Source organism: Cucumis melo, chromosome 1, assembly GCF_025177605.1.
Source record: "Cucumis melo cultivar AY chromosome 1, USDA_Cmelo_AY_1.0, whole genome shotgun sequence".
NCBI lineage: Eukaryota > Viridiplantae > Streptophyta > Magnoliopsida > Cucurbitales > Cucurbitaceae > Cucumis > Cucumis melo.
Window position 1 is genome coordinate 37040361 of NC_066857.1, and position 23351 is coordinate 37063711.

Sequence of the window (23351 nt, forward strand, 5' to 3'; positions counted from 1 at the left end):
ATTCACAAAATTTATAAATGTTTAATTTTGTATAGAATATAGTAAAATAAATTAGAATATTTTCAACGTATATCAAAATTTTTTGAGATTCTATCAACAATAAACATTAATAGCTTCTATTACTATCTATCAATATGACTGATTCAAACATACTAGTATTTATTAGTGTTTATATTAAATCTTGCTATATTTTGTCAAATTTATCATTTTTTTACCGTTCCCCGTATAAATTAAAAAATTAATAAAAATGTGATTGAATCACATGAATTAAAATTTAAAATTCTCTAAACCATTGAAATCAAATTAGGTAAAGAAAAAAAATAAAGGAATGGGAGAACATTCTTTTTACATGTGATTTGTCTGTTGGTCCGACATTGTTTAAAGATGTTGTATTGTATTAATTAAAATAATCAAAAATAGAAAACACAATAAATTGAGGCATAACATAACATGTTAGGTGTTGAAAGACGACGAAAGAGAAAAAAAATAATAATAGTATTAATAATAAATTAATGTTAGTATCTCTCTCGTGGGAGATTTTATTAATATATGGTTGATTGCAAAAACTACCACTAAAGTTGTAATTGTGCTGTTAAAATTTCAAAATAAAAGACTAAATCCTCCAACTTATTTCGATTATAAAATTGAACAATTATATAATTGTATAAATTATATCGAATTGGGTGATCATCAGTTGGTTAGAGTAAGTTTTTCGACCAAACTACTAACCACGGTCGGTTTAATAAATGTTCAAACCGACTCGATCATCGATGAGTAAATGTGATTTGGTTTTTTCAGATCGGTCGGTCGTTTTAACTTTTCGAAACATTTTTTGTAATTTATCGATTTGGAATTTTCACAAACCAACACCGAGCAACCGACCAACTTCGACTTGACTAGTTGATTTGGTTTTTCAATCTGTTATGCTCACCTTTAATAGCGATTATATAAGTTTGATGATTTAAATTTTCAATATGTTGTGCTCTCCCTTAATAGCAATTATATAAGTTTGATGATTTAATTTTCATCGCATAGATTCAATTTTTATCCTATTCAAGGACGGATCTAAGAAATATATTGAAAAGAGGCTTAAAAAAATTATAGAAAATAAACTACATGGGTAAGATTCGAACTTGAGTTGAAAAAATGACTAACAGTCAAAGTAACACTAAACTAACTATAAATATTAAAAATTAAATACTTTTTTTTATATATATAAGTTGAGAGACTCGAGTCTCGGACCTATACTAAATTCGTCGGTGACCCTACTTTAATGATATTTTTACGATTTATCTTTAGATTTAATATATATATATATATATATACATATACATATATAATATATATTTTTAACCAATTAAATTAATTATTGTTGAATGAAAATGGACCGTTGGAAACTCTGCAGTTTTAGTAAATAATACATTTCCGGCAAAAACCGTTTCGTATTTTCACGCTTCTGCCAAGCTTCCCTCGAACTTGAAGAAACAATAATAATTATAATTATATTTATTTATTTTATTTTGTAATTAAGAAACGAAGTCCCTTTTGAGAACCCTATTTTGACCGTTGTCAGTACCCGACGGCTGCCCTCCTTCCTTCTACTTCCATCTTTATCTATCACATTTGTGTTTTTGGGTTAATGTATTATTTTAATTTCTGCATTTTTAAATTTTTTTCTATTTCAGATAAATATTATTAGTAATAAAATATCAAAATTATTTACGAGATATAATAAAAAAACTGAAATATCTTATTAAATACGTTATAAATAGTTGGATAGATTTTGTTATATTTTTACTGTTTTACAATTTTTAAAAAATGTCTCTTATTTTTTTCTGTATTTTCAATTAATTTTAAACTTAGCATCGACTCTTTATTTACCGTTGGTTTTCTGTATAAATATTTTGACATGTATTGGCATTTTTATAATAAATATTGAAAATATATTCACGTATTATATTTTACCGTATGAAAGTTGATAAAAATTGACTTCGAGATGCTAAATTTAGAAATTATTTTGAAAGTACGATAATAAAATACTTTGGAGTTATAGAGGAGACCAAATATGTGTTTAAACATTTATAGACAATTCAAAATTACTAAAGTTTGTTAAAAAGTCGATGAAAATTGTAACTTTACACCTAGTTTAGTAGTGATTTGGACCATCAATTGAGACTCAAACACTGACCACATTGTTTTATGCACTATTACACCTATTTCGAGTATCGATGGATAGAAATGACATGTCAACATTACGTCTTTGACAAAAGCATTACAAATTTTATATTATAATAGTTTTTATCATTCATTTGACAACAACAAATTTATAAATATGTAATGTTTCTATACTTAGGTTGAAGTTTAGGTTTCATTTATGGATTCCTTCTTCTTTGTTAAAAAAAAAAAAAGAAAAAAAAGTTAATAATTGCTTACTCACTAAGACTAACGAATCCACACTCACCCTTGTTTAATTAATGGATAAAAGCAAGTTAAATACCTTTAAATATAATACCATCCCTTTTTCTCCCAATCTTTGTTCTACATGTTGATATATTTTTATCACTACTGAATACCGCAAACAAAAACATGAACGAATATTTTAAAAAATAATAAGTAATTTCTGTAAAGTTTCTAAAAGAAGATTAAAACTGCTCACAACTTTAACATCGGTTTTTAGATCTTTTGTTGGAAAACAAAAAAACGTCTTTTCATTACATGTTTCTTCTCTTATTTTTTAAGGGGGTCATGGGTCATCCCTAGTTTTTCTTTTTCTTTTTTTTTTTTTGGGGGAGAATTTATGTCTTAAAAAACACAATAATAAATAAAGCAAATATTGTTAATACTTTTTATAATAATATATGTAGGTATAAATCAAATCCTATTTTTTAAAATAGAAGAATATATACTTTTTTTCAATAATAAAAGAAATCATACTTTTCCAGGCTGTCAGTAGCCATCGCTTGCAAGTGGACAATCGATTCTTAACGTATCCTAAAAAAAAAAAAGGAATAATGATTTATCTTTAGTCATGGATAGGATAGTGTTCAAAATTTAAATTTATATATGACTTTTTTTTATTTGTTTTTCTTAAAGCTACTTCTCCATGATTTATATTTTTATTTTTAATAATGTATTTAGATCTTTCAAGCTAATATGTCGAGTTTGATGTTAACGTGGGGATCCAACAAAATAATATCAAAGTTAGACGAAAATGTTGAGAACTTTAGTTATCCAGAAAAATGTCGATGTCTATGGAAGTTTGTGGAATAAATTAATTAAAACCAATATTAAAAAAAAATACATTATATTTTTAAACAAGTTAAAAAATCAATTTTTCATGATATATGAAAAATATTGATCCGTCTATCTCTAATGTTGATGTCAAATTCATGAAAATTTTATACGTTTTTTAGTATGTACAAATATAAAATATATTTATATGCAAAGTTATGTAATGAATCTCGATTTGTTTTTTTAGTAAAATAAGGAGTGGAATATTTGAACCATGACGTATTGTGAGTTGAGTTCTGTATATTTTGGCTAACAACGATTTTATAATTACTCATTGGTTATAGAAAGGTAAATAAACAAAGAAACACTATTCAAAATTTGAAATTCTGTCTTTTTAGTTCTTAGGATTGAACTTTTCAAATTTATAACCATGAAGGGTCACAAGAAACAATGAGCCAAATTTAAAATATTAGCTTGGCTCCGCATGTGTGCATTGGCATTGCACATTGAAGAGTATTAATTAATTATACACAATTTTCTTTTTTTTTTTTTTTTTATAAAAAAACACGCAAATTTAAAATTTTGAATTTTATATTTTATAGATTAAAATATAATAATTAAAATGAACATAGCTCATTTAACAAAATATTTGAAGTTGTAAATTTGATTCCTCTTAGTATACTATAAATAAGAGAAAAGTAACAATTTGCAATAAAAAATCTAGAAGTCTAAAAAGATACAAAAATAAATTTAAATAACAAAAAGCTAAGCAAGTTTCAAATATGTCAAAGTGATCTTTAACTCCACGATAATTGATACGATCTTGATTCTTTGAGGATGAATCCTCACTCTTCCATCACTGTTATTATATTAGAAGAAAAAATAAGAACTTTTTTTTGTATTATAAGACTCGCAGGTGTTTGAATTTTTTTTTAAGATGAAGTATAAAGGAATTATACGAAAATACAATATAAAGATATAGAAAAACACTTAAGTTCTTAAATCACCAATTGACCTAACATTTTAAATTTGAGATACGAAAAAAAGCTAAACAAGTGAAAATGTATACTATCTGGAAAGGAAATAACATTGTAGCTTAGGGCTTGAACCCAAAACATCAACGACCTATTTTGACACCATCTTAAATTATTGATCGATCAAAAAGCTTAAACTATTAGATAAAGATAAATTTAATACAAATACTGTGATAATTTAACTAAGACATAGAATATTAGATTAAACTTAAAAAAGAAAAGGAAATAATTGAGAAATTACTATGATACATTATTTATTTCAACTTCATATTGTAATTTTACAATAAAAGAAAAAAAAAATCTAAAATTATTTGAAATTTCTCAATTGGGTATTTGGGTGTCTATATATTAAGCCCTTTACTCTTTTCCACCAACTCACACCATCTTCCTCAAATCTCCATCTCTTCATTTCGCAAAAATGAAAGAGACCGACGCCATGGAACAACCCATCGCCGCCGGCGCCGGAATCTCCAATTCCAGCGACCTCAAAAAAAACAAAAAAGCTTCAAAGAAGCTTCTAATCTTAACCCTTTCTTCCACTCTCCTCATCGTCGGTGCCGTCATCGGCATCGTTGCCGGAACAACAAAATCGTCGAAAGACTCCGGCAAATCCCACGCCATCGTGAAGAGTACGTGCAGCAGCACGCTGTATCCTGATATGTGCTATTCTGCAATTTCGAAAAGTGAAGGGGCAATGTTGAAAGTGAAGAGTCAAAAGGATGTGATTGAAGTTTCGATTAATATTACGGTGAAAGCTGTGGAGGAAAATTATTTTAGAGTGAAGAAATTGTGTGGGTTGAAGAACATTAGTCATAGAGAGAAAATTGCTCTCCATGATTGTCTTGAGACCATTGATGAAACGCTTGATGAACTTCATAAAGCTATTGTGGATCTTAATGAATACCCAAATAAAAAGTCTCTTAACCAACATGCTGATGATCTCAAGACCTTGCTTAGTTCCGCTATTACTAATCAGGTAACCATTTCCTTTTTTGTTTTTCAAAACCATATTTCTGTTAGTTTTTTGTTTTCAAAATGTGGGGTTTTTACTTTTTCATCAATAAATTAGTAAATTTATAAACTTGTTTTTAAAATTCAAATAGTCCACCAACAGTGCTTTATTTACTATTTTTAAAAATTAATTATTTTTTAATTTTTAAATGCTGGCAAAGCAAGAAAAGAACATCATAAAGATAAAATTTAGAATCGAAATAATGTTTATGAACTTTAAACTAAAGAATGAGAATCGTAAATATACGAAAGTTTGAATCTTGTTACTAAAACACAAGTATATGTGAATTATTGTTTCCCATCTCAGCAATTATTTACTTCTCTATTTGGCCAACTTTCTTATTTTAGTATTTCAATGTCTTAAAAATACGTATACTTGTTTGGCCACATATACTTATCAAATGAAAGTCCTATAGATAAAAGAGATTCAAATCATATATCTGATATGTTTATTTCTCACTAATACATAGTTTAATGCTACAAAACAACAATTAACTTTACGAGCTTCAAAATCTGCACTCATTTGGATTACGATAAACTTAATTTTTCTATTCGTCACCCATAGGAAACGTGTCTCGATGGATTCTCCCACGACAATGCGGACAAAACCCTACGGGACAAGTTGAAAGCGGGGCAAATGGAAGTGGAACACATGTGCAGCAATGCGTTAGCCATGATCAAGAACATGACGGACACAGACATAGCCAATTACGAGGCTAAAATGGGAATAACCAAAAATAGAAAACTCATGGCGGAGGAGGAAGACAACAACAATAACGACGAAATCCAGTGGCCGGAGTGGCTTTCAGCCGGTGACCGACGACTACTGCAGTCGTCGTCCGTGACGCCGAATGTGGTGGTGGCGGCGGACGGTAGTGGAAACTTTCGAACGGTGGCAGCCGCCGTGGCGGCGGCGCCGGAGAAAAGTAGTAAGAGATATGTGATAAGAATTAAAGCTGGGGTTTATAGAGAGAATGTGGAAGTGCCGAAGAAGAAGACGAATATTATGTTTATGGGAGATGGAAGACGGAACACCATAATTACCGGTAGCCGGAATGTGGTCGACGGCAGCACCACTTTTAAGTCGGCGACCGTGGGTAAGTTCGTTTTAATTATTAATATTTTCTTTTTTTGCAATTTTTAATTTTAATTTAGACAAATTATGAAAAATTTATTTAGGCCGCCCGCCACACGCACGTGATTTAGTCTGTCTTGGCGATTTTTTTCGAAAATCCCCACTGAAAAATTATATATATATGAGCAATAATTTCTTTGGTAGGACAATACAATATTTTATTTCTGTAAGATAGTAAATAATTATAACAATAATTTATATAACTTTCTACTTTGATTTATTTTAGTAATGATATTTTCGAAAGGTTTATTCTTTATCTTTATATATGTCTTTTGTGTATTAAAATTTCTAAAATGTGACTATTTTGGTATCTTTATATTTGGGGTCACTTTTTAAAAGTACAAAGTAAATTATACCCATCTTTAATTTTAAAAAAGCTAAAGTTAAAAATGCATGGATGAAGATTTATATTTTGAAAATGCAATAATAAAAATCATAACCATACAATATTTTGGATCTAAGATATTGATAAAAGTACTTTTAAGTTTTCCTTTAATCTTATGTTTTTTTTTATTAAAAAAATTTTAAACATAGGAAAAATGAAGAAGAAGACAATTATTCTTCATTGAGCTTAAGCAACTAATTTTCATCTTCTATAATTAAGGGAAACAAAGGAGGGGACAAAACATCCCTACTTATTGAGGGATTAAAAGAAAGATTACACTAGAAAGCAAGATTTGGAATGGCTACATTTAATTAATCACCTAAAAGGAATAAAAGCAGCACTTACTTATGAAGTTGGCCAAAAGTAATAAAAAATGGCAAAGTATTCTTTTTAAAAAAATTGATATTTTCAGTGAACCCATCTCCTCTTTTTAAAAATATAATTGCAATAATAATAAGAGCGAGTTGATTCGTTTTGAAATTAATTTCATGAGTCTCTATAAATTTGTAATCGTTTAAAATTTTGAGAAAAAGCTGACAAATAATATTTAAAAATTAAGATAAAAATTAAAATTTTAAATAAATAATTTTCAAATTGAATGGTTAAAAATGAAAAAATTATCGTAAATATAAAATTATTAAAATTATTTATAAAATATTACAAAGGAAACCAAAATATTATTATTTCAATTTCTTTTGTTTGGTGTTGTCCCCATCGTGGAAGAATCTCCTTGTTTCTCGTTGAAAGACACCTCCACCTAATGCACGGTGGTAGCGCACATGGGCAAAAGTTACTTTTGCCATTAAAATACTAATATTTCAAAAGACAAAAAAAGTTTTAAAATTTATCTATAAAATTATTGTTGTTGGAAATAGGTAGACGTTTTTGTTCTTGAGATGTTTATAGAAACTTCAATATTAGACTTTTGGGAAAACAGCTCACAAGTCCAACAAATTAGAATATTTCATCTAAACTAACTTTTATTATCAACATAAAAAAGTTTCTTTGAAATGACGTTTCAAAAGATTACAATGTTAAAAAAATATTTGATTATGATTGAGTAAATCTATGATTCTTTTTAGTGATTGTATGAGATTTTGTACCTTAAATTTTTTTTTTTTTTTTTGTCTAATTCTATTATGTTTTTGACAGCTGCGGTAGGTGAAGGATTTTTAGCGCGTGATATCACGTTCCAAAACACCGCTGGTCCATCAAAGCACCAAGCGGTGGCTCTCCGTGTCGGAGCAGATCTCTCAGCCTTCTACCAATGCGACATGTTAGCTTACCAAGACACTCTCTACGTCCATTCCAACCGTCAATTCTACATCAACTGTCTCGTCTCCGGCACCGTCGATTTCATTTTCGGCAACGCCGCTGCCATTTTCCAAGACTGTGACATTCACGCTCGCAAACCAAATTCCGGTCAGAAAAACATGGTCACGGCTCAAGGTCGGTCCGACCCGAACCAAAACACCGGTATCGTTATCCAAAAATCACGAATCGGAGCAACGTCAGATCTCCGCCCGGTCCAGAAGAGTTTCCCGACTTTTCTAGGAAGGCCGTGGAAGGAATACTCTAGAACCGTGATTATGCAGTGTTCGATTAGCGACGTCATTGACCCGAAGGGATGGCATGAGTGGAGCGGTAGTTTTGCGCTTAACACGTTGTTTTATGGTGAGTATCAAAATACTGGACCGGGGGCTTCGACCGGAGGGAGGGTGACGTGGAAGGGGTTTAGGGTGATTAGGAGTGCCACGGAGGCGGAAGGTTTTACCGCGGGTAAATTTATTGGCGGTGGGAGTTGGTTGCGCTCTACGGGCTTTCCTTTCTCTTTAGGATTGTGAGGGTGGTAATTTTATTTTTGTAATCGGCTATTCATTTGTGGTAATTTTTTTTCTTTTAATCTTTTTTAGTTCTTATGTGTAATTTTCGAATTACACTTATTGGTGACAGTGTAAGTTTGGTAAAAAGTAATAATAATTGCCAATGAAGAGCCTGTGTTCACATGTGAAGGAATTTGGTTTATTGCTTGCTTAATTACTCAAGGGTTACGTTTAACATTTTCCATATTCTAAAGAAGATAAAAAGGTCTTTATATTACTAAATCTGCCTAATGATAATAATAATAATACACAAAAGTTTAGTTGGTAAAATCTATGTATGGAGATGCAATTAGAGATGAGTTACAATAGTTTACTATACCCAACTGCGGTTGAAGTCCAACCACCCCTAAATTCTTATGTTTGTGTCTAATACCTAAGCTTGAGAAAGATACTTTTAGTTGGTGTTGTATTGTTTTTATTATTTCACTTTATTGTTTAAAAGATTTTGAAATGGTTTTAATTTTAGATTTTTAGGGCTTATTTGGTAATGTTTTCGTTTCTTGTTTCTTTTTCTAAAACATTAAGGAATCTATGGGAACGAAAAAATAGTTTTTCATCATTTAGATTTCCTTTCTCCCTTCATGGCTTCTCCATCTTCTCTCTTCCAAAAATGTTTCGTGACTTCTCCGTCTTCTCTCTTCTCCAGTAAAGTCTTATTTGGTGTTTTTCTTCATTCACCGACCAGGGCTCCATCTCTTCATTCACTTTCTTCAATCTCCTACCCATCCCATCTTTAAGCACCCTGATGACGGATCCATCATCTTCGACGATCCTCAGGTTGTACGACTTAATCGCAAAGAGTTGGACCGTGTAAAAAGAACATGTACGTTGTGAAATATATACCAATAACATATTGCACAATTCACAGTTATATGTTTAATGTAGGACATTGTTAAGAAAACAAAAAAAAAATAAGAAACAGAAAACAATAAACAATTAGTTTTTTTCTTCTTCAAGAAACAAGAAACATAAACCGTTATCGACCACATTCACGTTTTTTGTTCTAAAAAATGAATAAACAAGAAACAAGAAACAAGAAACAAGAAATGGAAAACATAAAACATGAAATGAGAATGTTATTAAACATACCCTTAATAACCAAAATCGTTGTATCATAAGTAATTGTTTAATTTTAAAAGCGTATGAATTTATTATCAAATTTCGAGTCAAATAAGCTTTTTTTTTTTTATATTCACAGTATAATAAAATAAGTCTCACTCATATTTTCATAATGCTATAATATTATTATGTAACAAGTTGTAGGGTAATTAATTACAGGCATGGCCATAGATTTGAATGTGTCTAATACATATCATTACATTACATGGTCAAAAACTATCAACCTACCAAATAGTCTTACTAGTAGTGGTTGTAGTAAATAAATTTCAATGGTCTAATGTCTTCAATAATGCATTTATAAATAATAATGGTTGCTGCTTGGATTTCATATATGTTGGATGACCGTTTCAATAACTAAGTCAATACAACGAGCATATAGTTCAACAAAACACAAAAAAACAAGATCACACTCTTAATTAAAGTTTACCACTCTTCCATGTGAGGCTGGCGAATGAAGTTATTATAGACTGTGTCGACACTCATCTCTTGTTACATGTAATGTTTGGTGTTTCATAATTGTTTTTTGTGCTCATAAAGTTGTAAAGTTCTAGATTGGGTGCAACTCGATTATTTTTCGATATATAGCTATTCATTAGTTTTGTTGGATGGTAGTTTGTACCTTAATTATATTGACATTTTTCTTTTGAAACTACAAACAGGTAACGAAAATGAAAAACAAACCGATAGAGTACAATGAAGTTGTGGTAAAACCATAAAAAATATATGGAAAATAAAACTGCAAAACCACCCATAAAACACAGCGATAGTTACCATTACACCTTCGTAAAATTGTTTTATAATTAAAAATTTAAGGGTATAACAGTAACTTTTTAATTTACGGTTAAAAGAAAAACGGGTCAAATGTAAACAAATGGCCCACATTTTAGCAAAAAGCATGGGACCCATATATTTAGCTATCGGAGGGTCCCGGTCCGATCTAAAAACTACACTCACATGCTTAATGCATTGAATAATCTTTATGGATTCTAATAATTGTACATTTTTCTCCTTCCGTTTACATTAATATTTGAAATGAGACATAACTTAGTCGGTGTTTTTTTATGTTAACTAATAATATCGATCTAGCAAAACATTTTAAAAAAGAAAATCAAGTATAATGAATTTTGTTTTATAGAATATAAATAGTTTATCAATTTTTTTTTATATTTTAAATAATCCATTTCCAAAACTTATCAATATTGGTGTTTATGGATAACTATTTCCGAACGAGACATTTAACCTTTTAAAATTTTGAATTTAAAAGAAAAGTAGTACTTTACGATGTTTTTTTCAATCCACCAATATAAAAGTATTATGATTATAAATCGTCCTTTTACACATGAGAGTGTTAGATTGATTTTAAATCTAATATTATACTTAAAATGACTTATATCGTTTTATCTTTTGGACATATTATTGCACTGGAATAATTTAAGTAAGAGATAATTCTTAAATCAATTAAAAGATAATTTTATAACTAAACCATGACGAGAGGTGTCTACATAATTAAAAGACTCTATTAGTTGTCTCTCTGTCTCATTAGGGAGTCCTTGAATAATTATAACAATTATGAGATGAGGATTATGTTTCTTTTATCTGTTAATTTGGTGTTGAGATCTAAATTATTTTATGAATCTAAAAACAACAGAATCAATATGGGGCTAGATGATGCGAAGATAGGGAGGGAAAAAGTTGGGGTAGGGACTCAGAGAGTACGTACAAGAAGAGAGGAAACTTTTCGCCTCGTTTTTTTTGTTTGTTAAATTACAAAACTTATTAGGAAGTGTTTGTCCTAAACTTTATAAAACGATTAATAATTCACCTGCTTTATTACGAAGTAGTACCAAAATAAAAATGACGGAAAACGAACTTAACCTTCATGCAACAACAATGAACTTGTCATTTTATGAAAGAAATGACATGAAAAACAAAGAAAATGACGTTCATTTTGTGTCTATCACTTAAACTCTATTGTCTATCTTCAAACAGACGATTAAAGTAAGTTTTTTAAAAAGTAGATGAACTTTACCTTTCATAACCGCTTATGTCTTTTATTTATGAAAGATTTAGATAGAAGACTTACTCTACACATTAATTTACACAAATGTCTCAAAATTTTATTAGTCTTTGAAAATTTTAATGACCGTTTTATCCCTCACATTAATTATAAATATTATATATATTCGAAATTATATAATAATATATGTCATAAGAAAAACAACGAAAAAGTAATTTTGATTATAATATTAACATAATAAAACTAACCACATTATATATTTACATAGGATATCTAATAAATACAAATCTTAAATAAATGTAATGATCCACTTTTTTATTTTATTTTTCTATTTTTTAATTTATTATTAATAATAAAGATAGATAGTTTGTTCTTTTGGATTTACACTTTTATTCGAATATGAATTAAAATGTATGGTTTGGACTTTGGTCCGTTGAATAGGCTAGTGGGCTGGGTTCAACATAAACCTCGAAGGCCGAAGTGAGCCTATTAGGCTTCTCGGCCCAATTTCTTCTCTCGCCTTCCCTTTTGTAGTTTCTTTTGGCCCACTTCTCATCATTGCCCTTGGACCCTTGGTAGTAGCGTACCTTTCATATCTAAGAGCACATTATATAAATTTTTAGGAATAAAAAGTGGAAAGTTGACACAAGATGAAAAGGAAATTAACAAATCATACAGTTCTGTTAGTGTCTAATGATAATCTGAATAGGCAACTTCTAAATTAATAAGAAAACAAAGTATATATTTTAATAATTAGATAAATTATCCCTTCACAATATAGGGTAAACAAACACGTGGCACTAATTGAATGGTGTGGATTTAAAAATAATAATAACAATTACAAATATTTAATTCGTAAAGAAAATCTAAAAAAGTAGCTTCGAGGCGCCGTATTCAAATTTGGCTCCAACAAAGCAATAAATAATTTGGCATGGAATTTTTCGATAGTCGCGTGACTTGTTGCCCAAGTCATAGACCACAACCCCTTGTAAAATGTCAACTTTGCCCTTCCACTCAAAATAGATCTTAGTTAAAAGAAAAAAAAAAAAAAACACTAAACTAAAATAAAATCAATTAGTTTTTTCAAAAATAAAAAATACCGACAAACTATTTATATCTTATAGATTAAAATAATATTTATTTCAAACAAAAATAGAAACTATATATTAAAAAAATGTCACCTTCCCTAAGGGCTTCATTATCAAAAGAAAAGAAAAGAAAAAAACAGTTGACAAAATTGTATTGAGTTTAATTAATCATTATTGCTAGTGAATGCATACTAAATATATATAAATAAAATATAACACAATTTTCTACAAACATTTAAGTATTTGTTTGGATTTTCTCATAAAATTGTTGAAATGTTCGTTATATTTGTAATTATCTTATTAAAATTGTTATATTTGAACATAATTCTTTTAAAAATTTGTCTTTATTTTTAAATATAAAATTAGATAATAAAACATAAAATTAAACGTGAAAAAATATTTTATAAATTTAATTTTTTTTAAAAAAAACAAAAATATTTTGATATCCTATAATTTAAAAATGAATTTAATTAGACGAAAATAATATGTGACGCTTGCAAATATAATAAATAAATTTAAAGTATTAACAAAAAAAAAAATGCAAATGACAAAAGTTTATGATTGTTATATATCAATGATTAAATGCGTTGGTATACCATTGTAATTACCTATTTGTAATTCTCTAAAAACACTATTATGCCCTTAATTATTGTTATTAAAGTAGTAGGCCCTCCAATTTGACGATTTTTTATGGTCAAATTTTATTTGAGAAAAAGAGAGGAAAAAACAGAACAAAAAAGATGAAAGAAAACGAAAAACCGGCGTTCGCTTCGCGCCTCAGTTGATGTTGGAGAAATGGAAAACTGCCATTACAAATTCGAGATTCTAAAATCAGAGCGATGGCGTGTGGTATGGAAGAAACTGGAATGGGCATCAATGGCGGAATGGAAGAAGAGAATGATGAGAAGAAGAACCGTTGCTTTTCCATCTGGGAATTAGATGCAATCTCCATATTAACGTTGCAATCCATGTGCGGCTCAAACATGACTTCGTCAGCTTCGACAGTGACAAAAGCATACGCGTGTACCTTATGGAGGAACCTTCCTTTTCTTCCGCCTTTATAAATTTCGACGCGGAAGTTCGAGCTCTGTAATTTTCAACCATTTTTGTACTTTCTCTTCACCTACAGCACTAACTCCTCTTACGTTTCTTCTTCGTTCTTGTTCATGGCACCTACTTCCAACGATTCCCTTCCGGTTTCCATTCACAACATCAATCCGAAGGTTCAGCTCGCATATTCATTTCGTTCTGTTCTTTCTTTTCTTTTTACAGCTAAATCGTTGTCGTTATTTTAGATCATCACGATCTGTTTTGTTCTGTACTTGCGCTTCCTGAACTGAAGTCTGGACCACGTTCGGGATTTTGTCCTTTTTCCTTCTTTTTGGTGAATCGATCAGTTTTGTGTTGTTTTTTTTTTTTTTTATGAGAGCGAATCCGTTTTCTTATGGCTGTGGTGTGGCCATCTTAATTCATTTGGTTGATTATTGGCGATGGGTTTTTACACGTACTCAAGTGGCTGTAGGATTTGATGGAAAATGACAACTCCTAGATGTTTTGAGATTTGATTCGTCCACTTTCTGGTTTACAATCCGTTGAACTGTGTTCCCTTGCTGCTTTCATGACTGTTTGTTCCACCCTGTTGTTTTTCTACAGTGCCAAAAGCTTAATGTCTGTTTTGTTTTATAGGTTCTGAAATGTGAGTATGCTGTCCGTGGTGAGATTGTCGCTCTTGCTCAGGTAACTTTGTATGCTAATTAGAAGGGTTAAAATTAGTAATTAACAATCCACAAGGTTAGGCAGGAAATCTTAGCAAAATATCGGCATTGGGTTGAAGGACTTAAAGTACTATTTCATTACCAATAAAATTGAGATCTGATATCTCGTTTGGGTTTGTTTAATTAGCTCCAAATATGACATGTATTGCTGATTTTGTGATTGTACCATCCATCTGATTACTATGTTTTATCCTCTTAACAGAAAATACAAGAAGAGCTATTGACTAATCCAGGCTCACGTCCTTTTGAAGAGGTACGATTACTTTTCTCCATTTATTTTGTATTAGCATCGTCGCACATTCATCTATGTGTCCTCAGGCTCCCCATTTAAGCCTAGCATGGGACATAACTTTCAACTTTTGGGTTATGCAAATTACATGTAGCCCAAACACGTTCTTTCCGAATGGTAGTGCAAGGCTTATATGATGATACGTGCTTAACAACACAAATTTTGTTGGTGCTATAAGGTTTTTGAATGACCCAGTTACCATTAGTCTATCACTTTATGATGCAGATACTATACTGCAATATAGGAAATCCTCAGTCACTTGGTCAGCAGCCAATAACATTTTTCCGCGAGGTTTGCCAGTTTACTGTCTATTTGCACTTTTCGTTCTACCTTGAGAAAATGAATTCCTGATTACCTTTGTTTGATTAGGTTCTTGCGTTGTGTGACCATCCATCTATTCTGGAAAGAAAGGAAGTAGAGGGTTTGTTCAGGTATTGCAATTTTAATTAACTCATTCCTGATGAGGAAAGCCCCTAAGTTACTCCACAACATGTTTTTCTTAAGAAAATCGTGCCTGATTTTGAAACTGGTAAATTATGAAAATGTGACAAATAGAGTAAACGTTGTTTTCAAGACATGCTATATGAGCTTCAGGGATGTAATTATTTCTAGTTTTTTTTTCCTTCAGACTACAACATATAGTATCAACTTTATGTCAAATATTATTTTGCTCAAATTAGACATTTTCCTTTGCTCTTAGTACGCAAATTCTTAGTAATAATGTTTGTGTTAATTCCTTCATGGACGTCTTTTTTTAACTTGTTGCAGTGAAGATGCTATTAAGCGAGCTTCAGAAATTCTAAAACAAATTCCTGGGAAAGCTACTGGTGCTTACAGCCACAGTCAGGTTGTTATCATACAGAAACAGAGTTCCAACTTTCATAGAATTCAGGTCATCTTACATTTACTCTATTTGTCACATCAGGGAATTAAGGGGCTACGTGATGCGATTGCTGAAGGAATTAATGCTCGTGATGGTTTTCCAGCAGATCCTAATGATATATTTTTAACAGATGGTGCAAGCCCAGCGGTAAGTTCTAAGATACGAGACTGAGTCTTTATATCTAGTAGTGTTGACACAAGATATTAACCTCAGAGTAATAGGATATCAAAGAAGCTCTTCTATCTGTTTTTTATCAGGTCCATATGATGATGCAATTGTTGATAACTTCAGAGAAAGATGGAATACTCTGCCCCATTCCTCAGTACCCTCTGTACTCTGCTTCTATAGCTCTTCATGGGGGTACTCTTGTACGTTTTATATTATTTCAAATAACTTTTTTGTTTGATTTGATTCCTTTGATTTAACTTGTAAAGACTTTGGTTCGTTCTGAATTGGGTTTATAACATTTTGTGTGCTGCCAAACTTTTTGTTGTGTAAATATCAAGCAGTTGAATTTTATTGGTGGTTTGCAGGTTCCTTACTATCTTGATGAAGCATCGGGGTGGGGATTGGAAATTTCTGAGCTGAAGAAGCAATTGGAGTCTGCCAAGTCTAAGGGTATTTCAGTTAGAGCATTGGTGGTTATAAATCCGGGCAATCCTACTGGGCAGGTTTGTAATTGGATGGGTTTTGAATGCAAATCTTGGAATGAAATTACTTCAGACAGTTTGCTATAACTGTTACTCTCATCTCACTCGATGGGTTTTTTTCCCTTTACATATTCTCGTACTTCCTTAGATATCTCTAATTTAACGTAGCATCTGTATGATTCTTCAGGTTCTCACTAAGGAAAACCAAGAGCAGATAGTGAAGTTCTGCAAGCAAGAGGGCCTTGTTCTTTTGGCAGATGAGGTACATCTAGAACATTAAAGGAAGCCTGCAATGTAAATTTTACTGCATGCATTAATTATACTCGAGTTCTTAACATTTTATACTTTGGTTGACTAATGTTACGGTAGCCATCACTGTGGGTTCATGTAAGACCTGATGAATGGTGCAGGTATATCAGGAAAATATCTACGTTCCAGACAAGAAGTTCCACTCTTTTAAGAAGATTTCACGCACCATGGGTTATGGTGAAAAGGACATTTCCTTGGTATCATTTCAGTCTGTCTCAAAAGGTTTGTTGCCTTTGTCAATATCTATTTTAGGCGTGGTGTGGAGAATTCTATGCAGCCAACTGGTCTGATTTTGTGCGGTATTTTTTCTTTTTTCTGGCTTTAGGATATTATGGTGAATGTGGAAAACGGGGAGGTTACATGGAGATTACTGGGTTTAGTGCTGATGTGAGGGAACAGATATACAAAGTGGCATCTGTTAATCTTTGTTCTAATATTACCGGCCAGATTCTTGCTAGCCTTGTAATGAATCCACCAAAGGTATTTTCTGATATCTGAGCAAAACTAAATAATAAATTTATCTGGATTGTTAAATGGCAAAAATGTCTGCTAGAAAGGGCTTAAAGTGCAGTGCTTAGCTTTGGATCAATTTCATTTTCCTTGTTTGTTGAAGACCGTTGATGATTTGTGCAGGATGGGGATCTCATCTATAAATCGTATTGTGCAGAGAGAGATGGAATTCTCTCATCTTTGGCAAGGCGTGCAAAGGTCTGTGGAGTGAGAATATTCTCTTTCTGTTTTTATTTTGTTTTGTTTTGTATAAATCTGCTCGGTAGAGAAGAAAAAGAAGAAGAGCTTCTTTTACGTAGACCTTTCAAATTTTTGTTTCCTCGTTTCTTTAAACATGGGGGGTGGGTATGGGAAACCTAATACATAATAATGAGGCGTTGGCAAACTGATTTTGGTGATTCTGCGTAGAGCCTAATGATCTGTGACACAGGGGTACGTATTGAGTTTGTTTGGGTTATGCTTGACTTGAGACAGGGTTTGTGGCGTTATGATTGAGGATTTGATTCTTTTATCCTTTTTCTTAGTTAGTGGTGGACTTCTTTATGTATCCTTGTATTTTTCTTTCGTTCTTCCTAACAAAAACTTGATTTCTTAAAATAAATGAATAAAATTGATTGCACTGCAGATGTTAGAAGCTGCACTCAACAGTTTAGAAAATGTTACGTGCAATAAAGCAGAAGGCGCAATGTACCTATTCCCCTGTATTAAGCTGCCTGTAAAGGCAATCAAAGCAGCAGAAGCAGCGAACACGGCCCCTGATACATTCTATTGCCGCCAACTTCTCAATGCCACTGGAATAGTTGTTGTCCCTGGTTCCGGCTTTGGTCAGGTTCGTGTCATTGGCTTAAGCTCTCAATCTAAAATCCCATATCGTCATCTGCTGTTTTTTGATTTATCCACCATTATGTTGCAATGCCTTCAATTTAAGTTATTTATGTATTTGTCATCTTTGTGTTATTTACATTTTTTACTCTAGAGTTAGAAGTGTGCTATATAAACTCTAATCCTAGAGGCGCTCCTCTATCCTTAATGATTCTCTATAATAAAAATGTTCTCTCTAACACATTGATAGTGAACAACGTAAATCTCTATGTTGATTCTTTAATGTTTACACTTTTCTGTCTATCTTTTTTTGTCATTTTGTAACACATTTGTACTACACAACTAAATGATCCATTATGCACATGTCTTCTTGATGCAGGTCCCCGGTACATGGCACTTCAGGTGTACAATACTACCCCAAGAGGACAAGATCCCAGCTGTCATCTCTCGCCTGACCGACTTCCATAAAGCATTCATGAACGAATATCGTGACTGAGTTGCAAGACTTTTTGAAGCTCTAGGGACTCGTCCTGCTCATCAAGGTGCAACCAATTTTCCTTACTTAGCAACTGATATGTGTGTTATGTCTTTTTGGGTTATTGAATAATGTGAGGTTAGTTACCTAAACAGTTTACTATGACACAGTCTTCCTGTGCCCCAAATTTTGATTGTTCAGCTAAGCATCGTATCTTTAAATAGAAAATAAAAAGAACAAAGCTGTTACAGCGTACAGGCTAATTGTAAGGAAAGTACACAAAGAAAATCTCTACATTGAGATGATCCCTGGAAATCAGACTTTTTATTTTTAACTTTTTCCCCTTCCTCTACTACGGGTGAGATTCTACCTTAGATTTCATGAAAAGGAATAGAGGCCTTATCATGCTCATTTCGGTTTGGAATTTGTGAGTCATAACCTTTTTAGCATTTCTTGGGTAGGCTAGAAAATTTAGACCTCGTTAAGTGAACACTTTGCTTTTTATCTTTAGTTTTTAATAACTAGACATAGTTAATCTCAATTTCTTATCATGATTTAGATCTTTATTAAGTACTAGAGTTTGAAGTTTTGGCCAAAATTTAAAGACAACAAGTTTTGAAAACTATTACATTGGTAAAAGGTAGATAAGGAAACAAAAAAAAAAAAAAAAAAAAATCAGACTTGGAAAGAAAGTGTTTATAGAATTTATTTTTAAAAACCAAATAGTCTGGGGATTAAAGGACTACCAGAGTTATATGGATAGAAAGAGCAGTGGCTAAATTGAAGTAACTGGGCCATTTTGTGACATTGAACAGAACTTGGCCCAATCTAAAATTGATGGATGAAAAGAGAAATTGGGAGTTATATGGGCTCGTTAATATCCAAAATATGTGCCATTTTCTTCAATCTGAATTGTGAATTGTTTGTTTTTGGGGGGACAGAATATTAGAATATTCCATAGCATCAACCATATGTGGCAGTTGCTGCAAACTTTACACTACATGTAGGGTTTACTATATATGAAGTTCAAATGATATACCCTTACTTTTTTATAAAATTAATTCCTCAATTCACATCTTATGTTATGTTATTTTGTATTCATTTTATATGTTTTGGGTTTCCACTTGATATTAGATTTGAATCATCTAGAAAAAGTCAAATCTAATATCAAATGGTGGTGTCATTTCAAAGAGGGATCAGGTAACTGTTGAAATGGACTTTGAGGTTGGGAAATAACGATAAGAGATTGACAGGAAAGTTTGTATTTTTGCATAAAGAAATTGTAAGAATTAAACTATTTTAATTAATAATTTAGCTATAGATCTTATATTGTTATTATTATTATTATTTGAGTTTACATTGATAAGTAAATGATAATATTCTTTAAATTTCAGAGATATTTTTCTCACATACTCAATCATCGCGTTGAAATTATCAAAAGAAAGAAAGGCTGATTCATATTTCATCGACTTCTCTCAAGCATCCATTTTAAACCAAAAAAAAAAATACAAAAATACAAAAATACAAAATCTAAAGTGTCCAATGAGAAAATATTCTAAATTACAAATTTTTTAAAAATATCATAATCTATGTGTGATTTTAGTCTATTGATAACGGTAATATTTTGCTGTGATTTGAATTTTATAAGTTTATTTTACTAGATTTAAAAATAACCCTTCGATCGGTGTATGATATTAATTAGAGGTTTTTTAAAAAAATATAACATATTTGTACTACATAGAACAATTTTGAAAACGAAAAAAATTATAGGTCCATAATGGAAAATATAGAAAATGCAAAGTTAGTCCATAATGAAAAATATAAAAAATGCAAAGCTCATAGATCTATAATGAAAAATATAAAAAATGTTTCGTATGCATTTAATATATTTGGTATACGTCCGTTTAGATTGGTCACGATCAATCTTTTTTTAGGATTGTTTGATATAGTTTAAATTTTGCTATCTAAATCTTTTGAATTAAAATAATTTTTTTTAAAGATATTTTATATTTAATATTAAATAACTAAATAACTGTTTGAAAAAAATAAAAAATTATTTAAAAAAAGTAGAGGAAGAGAAAAAAATAAGGGAAAGAAAAATCAATAAAAAGGTAAACCTAATATTTAAAAAAACGAGCAACTTTGTAGACGTTTTTATTTTATTACACGAGTTTTAAATATTTTACCATTATGAAAATGTGCACTTAATTAATTATGAGTGTTTTGTTGATGAAGGTTTAATTGGACTATCCCACATGGTTTATTAAATATTATCATTTCAATCTGACGGTTTAATGCAATACAAAATTCCCTTTTTCTATAACAAATTTGCCATTAAAATAAACTAACATAATATTTAATTACAAAGTGGCCAATGCCCAAACAAAATAAATAAATAAATAAATAAAACCAAATTACACCCACCCAACTTCCAAAAGGCATCTGACCAATTACCAGAGAGAGAAGAATTGTATAATAATAAACAAATAAATAAATAAATATAGAGAAATTTTTTTCATAAACATAACAAAAACACAAAAATATTTACCGTTGGTCTAACAAAATTTTCATGTAGCTGACTGTTCTTTTAAAAATATGAAATATTTTTTAAATATTATTCGTATGCAAAAAAAAAAAGAATAACTAAATAGTAACTATCGTATACCAAAAAATGTTAAAAGATATTTAAATGTGTATACAAACAAATCTTGAAAAACATCGTGGTTTAAGTACTAAATTGCCCAACCAAATGCGCCATTTTTTATATTTACATTGTGGATCTGTAGCCTTTTTTCGATCTACAAAATTGTTCTAATGTAAATATTTTGTCTATATTTTTTAAAAAAAAACCTCAAAATATTGGCATTTCAATTCTAATTAACACATTTTCAATTCGGTAATTCCAGTCTTACACTTTTAACGAAATACTAGAATTAGTCTTCACTCTTAGTTTAGGAAACGATTTTTCAGAATTTTTTGGATTATATATTAACAAAATTTATAAAAAATTTCGAAAACATTTTCCTATATCGCATTTCTTTTATTATAATATTGTTAGTATTGTTTAACTAAATTTGGTAAGGATTAACTTTTAAATTTTGAATTCAAAATTTATTAAAATTATATAAACTAAAATTAGATAAAGAGAAGTATATTATTGATTAAAATTGAACAAACTCCCAAATATGGACACGAGGATCGAAGAAGTCACCGGCAGCAACAGGTTACAGGTTGAAGATAAGCCCACATGGGCCCTCACATTACTATATGACATTAGATGTATATTTCATTTATATTATAATGCTCTATGATGACACTTACATTACCATTCTTCAATAATTGGAATATTTTTTTTTTTTTAAATCTCTAATACTTTATGCACAAAAAAGTTGGAAATAACACAACTTCTATGTTAAACCCAAAGAGAAAAAAAAAAAAAAAAAAGCATTAAGTATATGAAACTTAAAGTGGAAATAGAAGAAAACAAATTAGAAAGTTCATCATTCCACCTTCTTCTTGTTTTTGTAGTCTCAAACTAATGGCACTAACTTCTTCTTCTTCTTCTTCTTCTTCTCCTCTGAATTTCTCTCATTTGAAAACTGGTCTTTCAGTTTCATTTAAGCCTGTTACGAGAATTTGGATGCTTAAACCTACAAGATTTCCTCTCAAGAATTCGCTTCCCCTGCGGATCAGATCTTCTTTTAAGAACAAGGTCAACTTCTTCTCTTTTTTCTGTTTTCTGTTTGATTTTCTTCATCAACTTTGCTCTCTTTCACATTCTTCTTTCATATCTTTGTTTCTTAAAATAATTGTTTCGGTTGAACCTTATTCTCTACATCTACTATAGATTAACCGTCTATACAGTAGCGCGTAAAAAAATTTCATTGACAGAGTGTTTTACGGCTTGAACCTAAGTCTAGAAGGATGAGTGACAGTTTTACCACTAGATAGTAACTATATTATTTTGGTTTATATATAAAGAGGATAAAGTTGAGAGAGGTTGAGTCCTCCTAGATTTATACTAAATCCGTCAATGCATGTATGAACGATCCGAGCTAATAAATTCACTATTACTAAGTTTAACGAAAAACTAACAGGTTTTCGAGGATCAGTCAGAAGGGGTGATTTGTTACGCAGACGAGAACGGAGAAATCATCTGTGAAGGATATGATGAGGGTCCTCGGTTTCACCAAAATGTTTCTGAAAAAGGGAACCATCAAAGGTAAACGAATCAACTATTCTAAACTGCCCAATGTTCTGAAAAGAGAAAAAGCGAAAAAGGAAGCTGTAATACTGATATGTGTTCTTGTTTTTTTGGTCACAACTAGAGAGACAGAGATTATTGATCTACTACTAAAACAAAGTTGGATTCAACTAGGGAAAGGTGTTGAGGGAGAGCGAAGCCATGCTGAAAAAGGAGTAGCTGTCAGAAAAGACTTGAATATTAATGGCTTCAACTCCTTCTGCTAATCTAAATATGGTTCATTCTTTTGGATCATATTCAAACATAAAGATGTATGTACTTCCTATGTTAAGTGTAAAAAACATTGTTTTAATTTGAGTAATTTTTATTAGTACTACTTTATTCTGTATCTGAATCACTTCGACCCAAAATTGCATAGCTTTTTCTTGAATTTATCCAACTCTTAAACTTTTGAAATTTATGTCAGATGATGGTGGCTGAAGATGTGTAATTTGTTATACTCTGTTATAACGGTTATAGAATCGATAAATA

General features: G+C 30.7%; 3 protein-coding genes across 3 annotated transcripts; all 3 read left to right on the plus strand.

Moving 5' to 3' along the window:
* The first annotated feature begins 4596 nt into the window (after nt 1-4596).
* Nucleotides 4597-8808, plus strand: LOC103500802 (pectinesterase-like). The gene is made up of 3 exons (XM_017047375.2): nt 4597-5241; nt 5842-6373; nt 7949-8808. The coding sequence occupies exons 1-3, from the start codon at nt 4684-4686 to the stop codon at nt 8638-8640; spliced, it is 1782 nt and encodes a 593-aa protein (XP_016902864.2). The 5' UTR covers nt 4597-4683; the 3' UTR covers nt 8641-8808.
* A 4766-nt stretch (nt 8809-13574) lies between these two features.
* LOC103500643 (alanine aminotransferase 1, mitochondrial) lies at nt 13575-18950 on the plus strand. The gene is made up of 15 exons (XM_051091496.1): nt 13575-14126; nt 14590-14640; nt 14881-14931; nt 15193-15258; nt 15337-15398; nt 15736-15814; nt 15893-15997; nt 16108-16218; nt 16384-16521; nt 16688-16762; nt 16911-17031; nt 17135-17289; nt 17443-17517; nt 17945-18148; nt 18521-18950. Exons 1-15 carry the CDS (start codon nt 14070-14072, stop codon nt 18635-18637), a joined length of 1467 nt encoding a protein of 488 aa, XP_050947453.1. The 5' UTR covers nt 13575-14069; the 3' UTR covers nt 18638-18950.
* A 2980-nt stretch (nt 18951-21930) lies between these two features.
* LOC103500644 (uncharacterized) lies at nt 21931-23208 on the plus strand. Its single transcript, XM_008464018.3, has 3 exons — nt 21931-22328; nt 22714-22838; nt 22945-23208. The coding sequence occupies exons 1-3, from the start codon at nt 22155-22157 to the stop codon at nt 23084-23086; spliced, it is 441 nt and encodes a 146-aa protein (XP_008462240.2). The 5' UTR covers nt 21931-22154; the 3' UTR covers nt 23087-23208.
* The last annotated feature ends 143 nt before the right edge of the window (nt 23209-23351 follow it).

Excerpts from the sequence above, each read along its gene's own strand:
- LOC103500802 (XM_017047375.2), top strand. The coding sequence starts at position 4,684 with ATGAAAGAGACCGACGCCATGGAACAACCCATCGCCGCCGGCGCCGGA. Across the intron at positions 5,242-5,841 it reads GTTCCGCTATTACTAATCAG|GAAACGTGTCTCGATGGATT; the intron begins GTAACCATTTCC and ends CGTCACCCATAG. Across the intron at positions 6,374-7,948 it reads TTTTAAGTCGGCGACCGTGG|CTGCGGTAGGTGAAGGATTT; the intron begins GTAAGTTCGTTT and ends TGTTTTTGACAG.
- LOC103500643 (XM_051091496.1), top strand. The coding sequence starts at position 14,070 with ATGGCACCTACTTCCAACGATTCCCTTCCGGTTTCCATTCACAACATC. Across the intron at positions 14,641-14,880 it reads AGATTGTCGCTCTTGCTCAG|AAAATACAAGAAGAGCTATT; the intron begins GTAACTTTGTAT and ends TCCTCTTAACAG. Across the intron at positions 16,522-16,687 it reads CGGGCAATCCTACTGGGCAG|GTTCTCACTAAGGAAAACCA; the intron begins GTTTGTAATTGG and ends ATGATTCTTCAG.
- LOC103500644 (XM_008464018.3), top strand. The coding sequence starts at position 22,155 with ATGGCACTAACTTCTTCTTCTTCTTCTTCTTCTTCTCCTCTGAATTTC. Across the intron at positions 22,329-22,713 it reads GATCTTCTTTTAAGAACAAG|GTTTTCGAGGATCAGTCAGA; the intron begins GTCAACTTCTTC and ends AAAAACTAACAG. Across the intron at positions 22,839-22,944 it reads GAAAAAGGGAACCATCAAAG|AGAGACAGAGATTATTGATC; the intron begins GTAAACGAATCA and ends GGTCACAACTAG.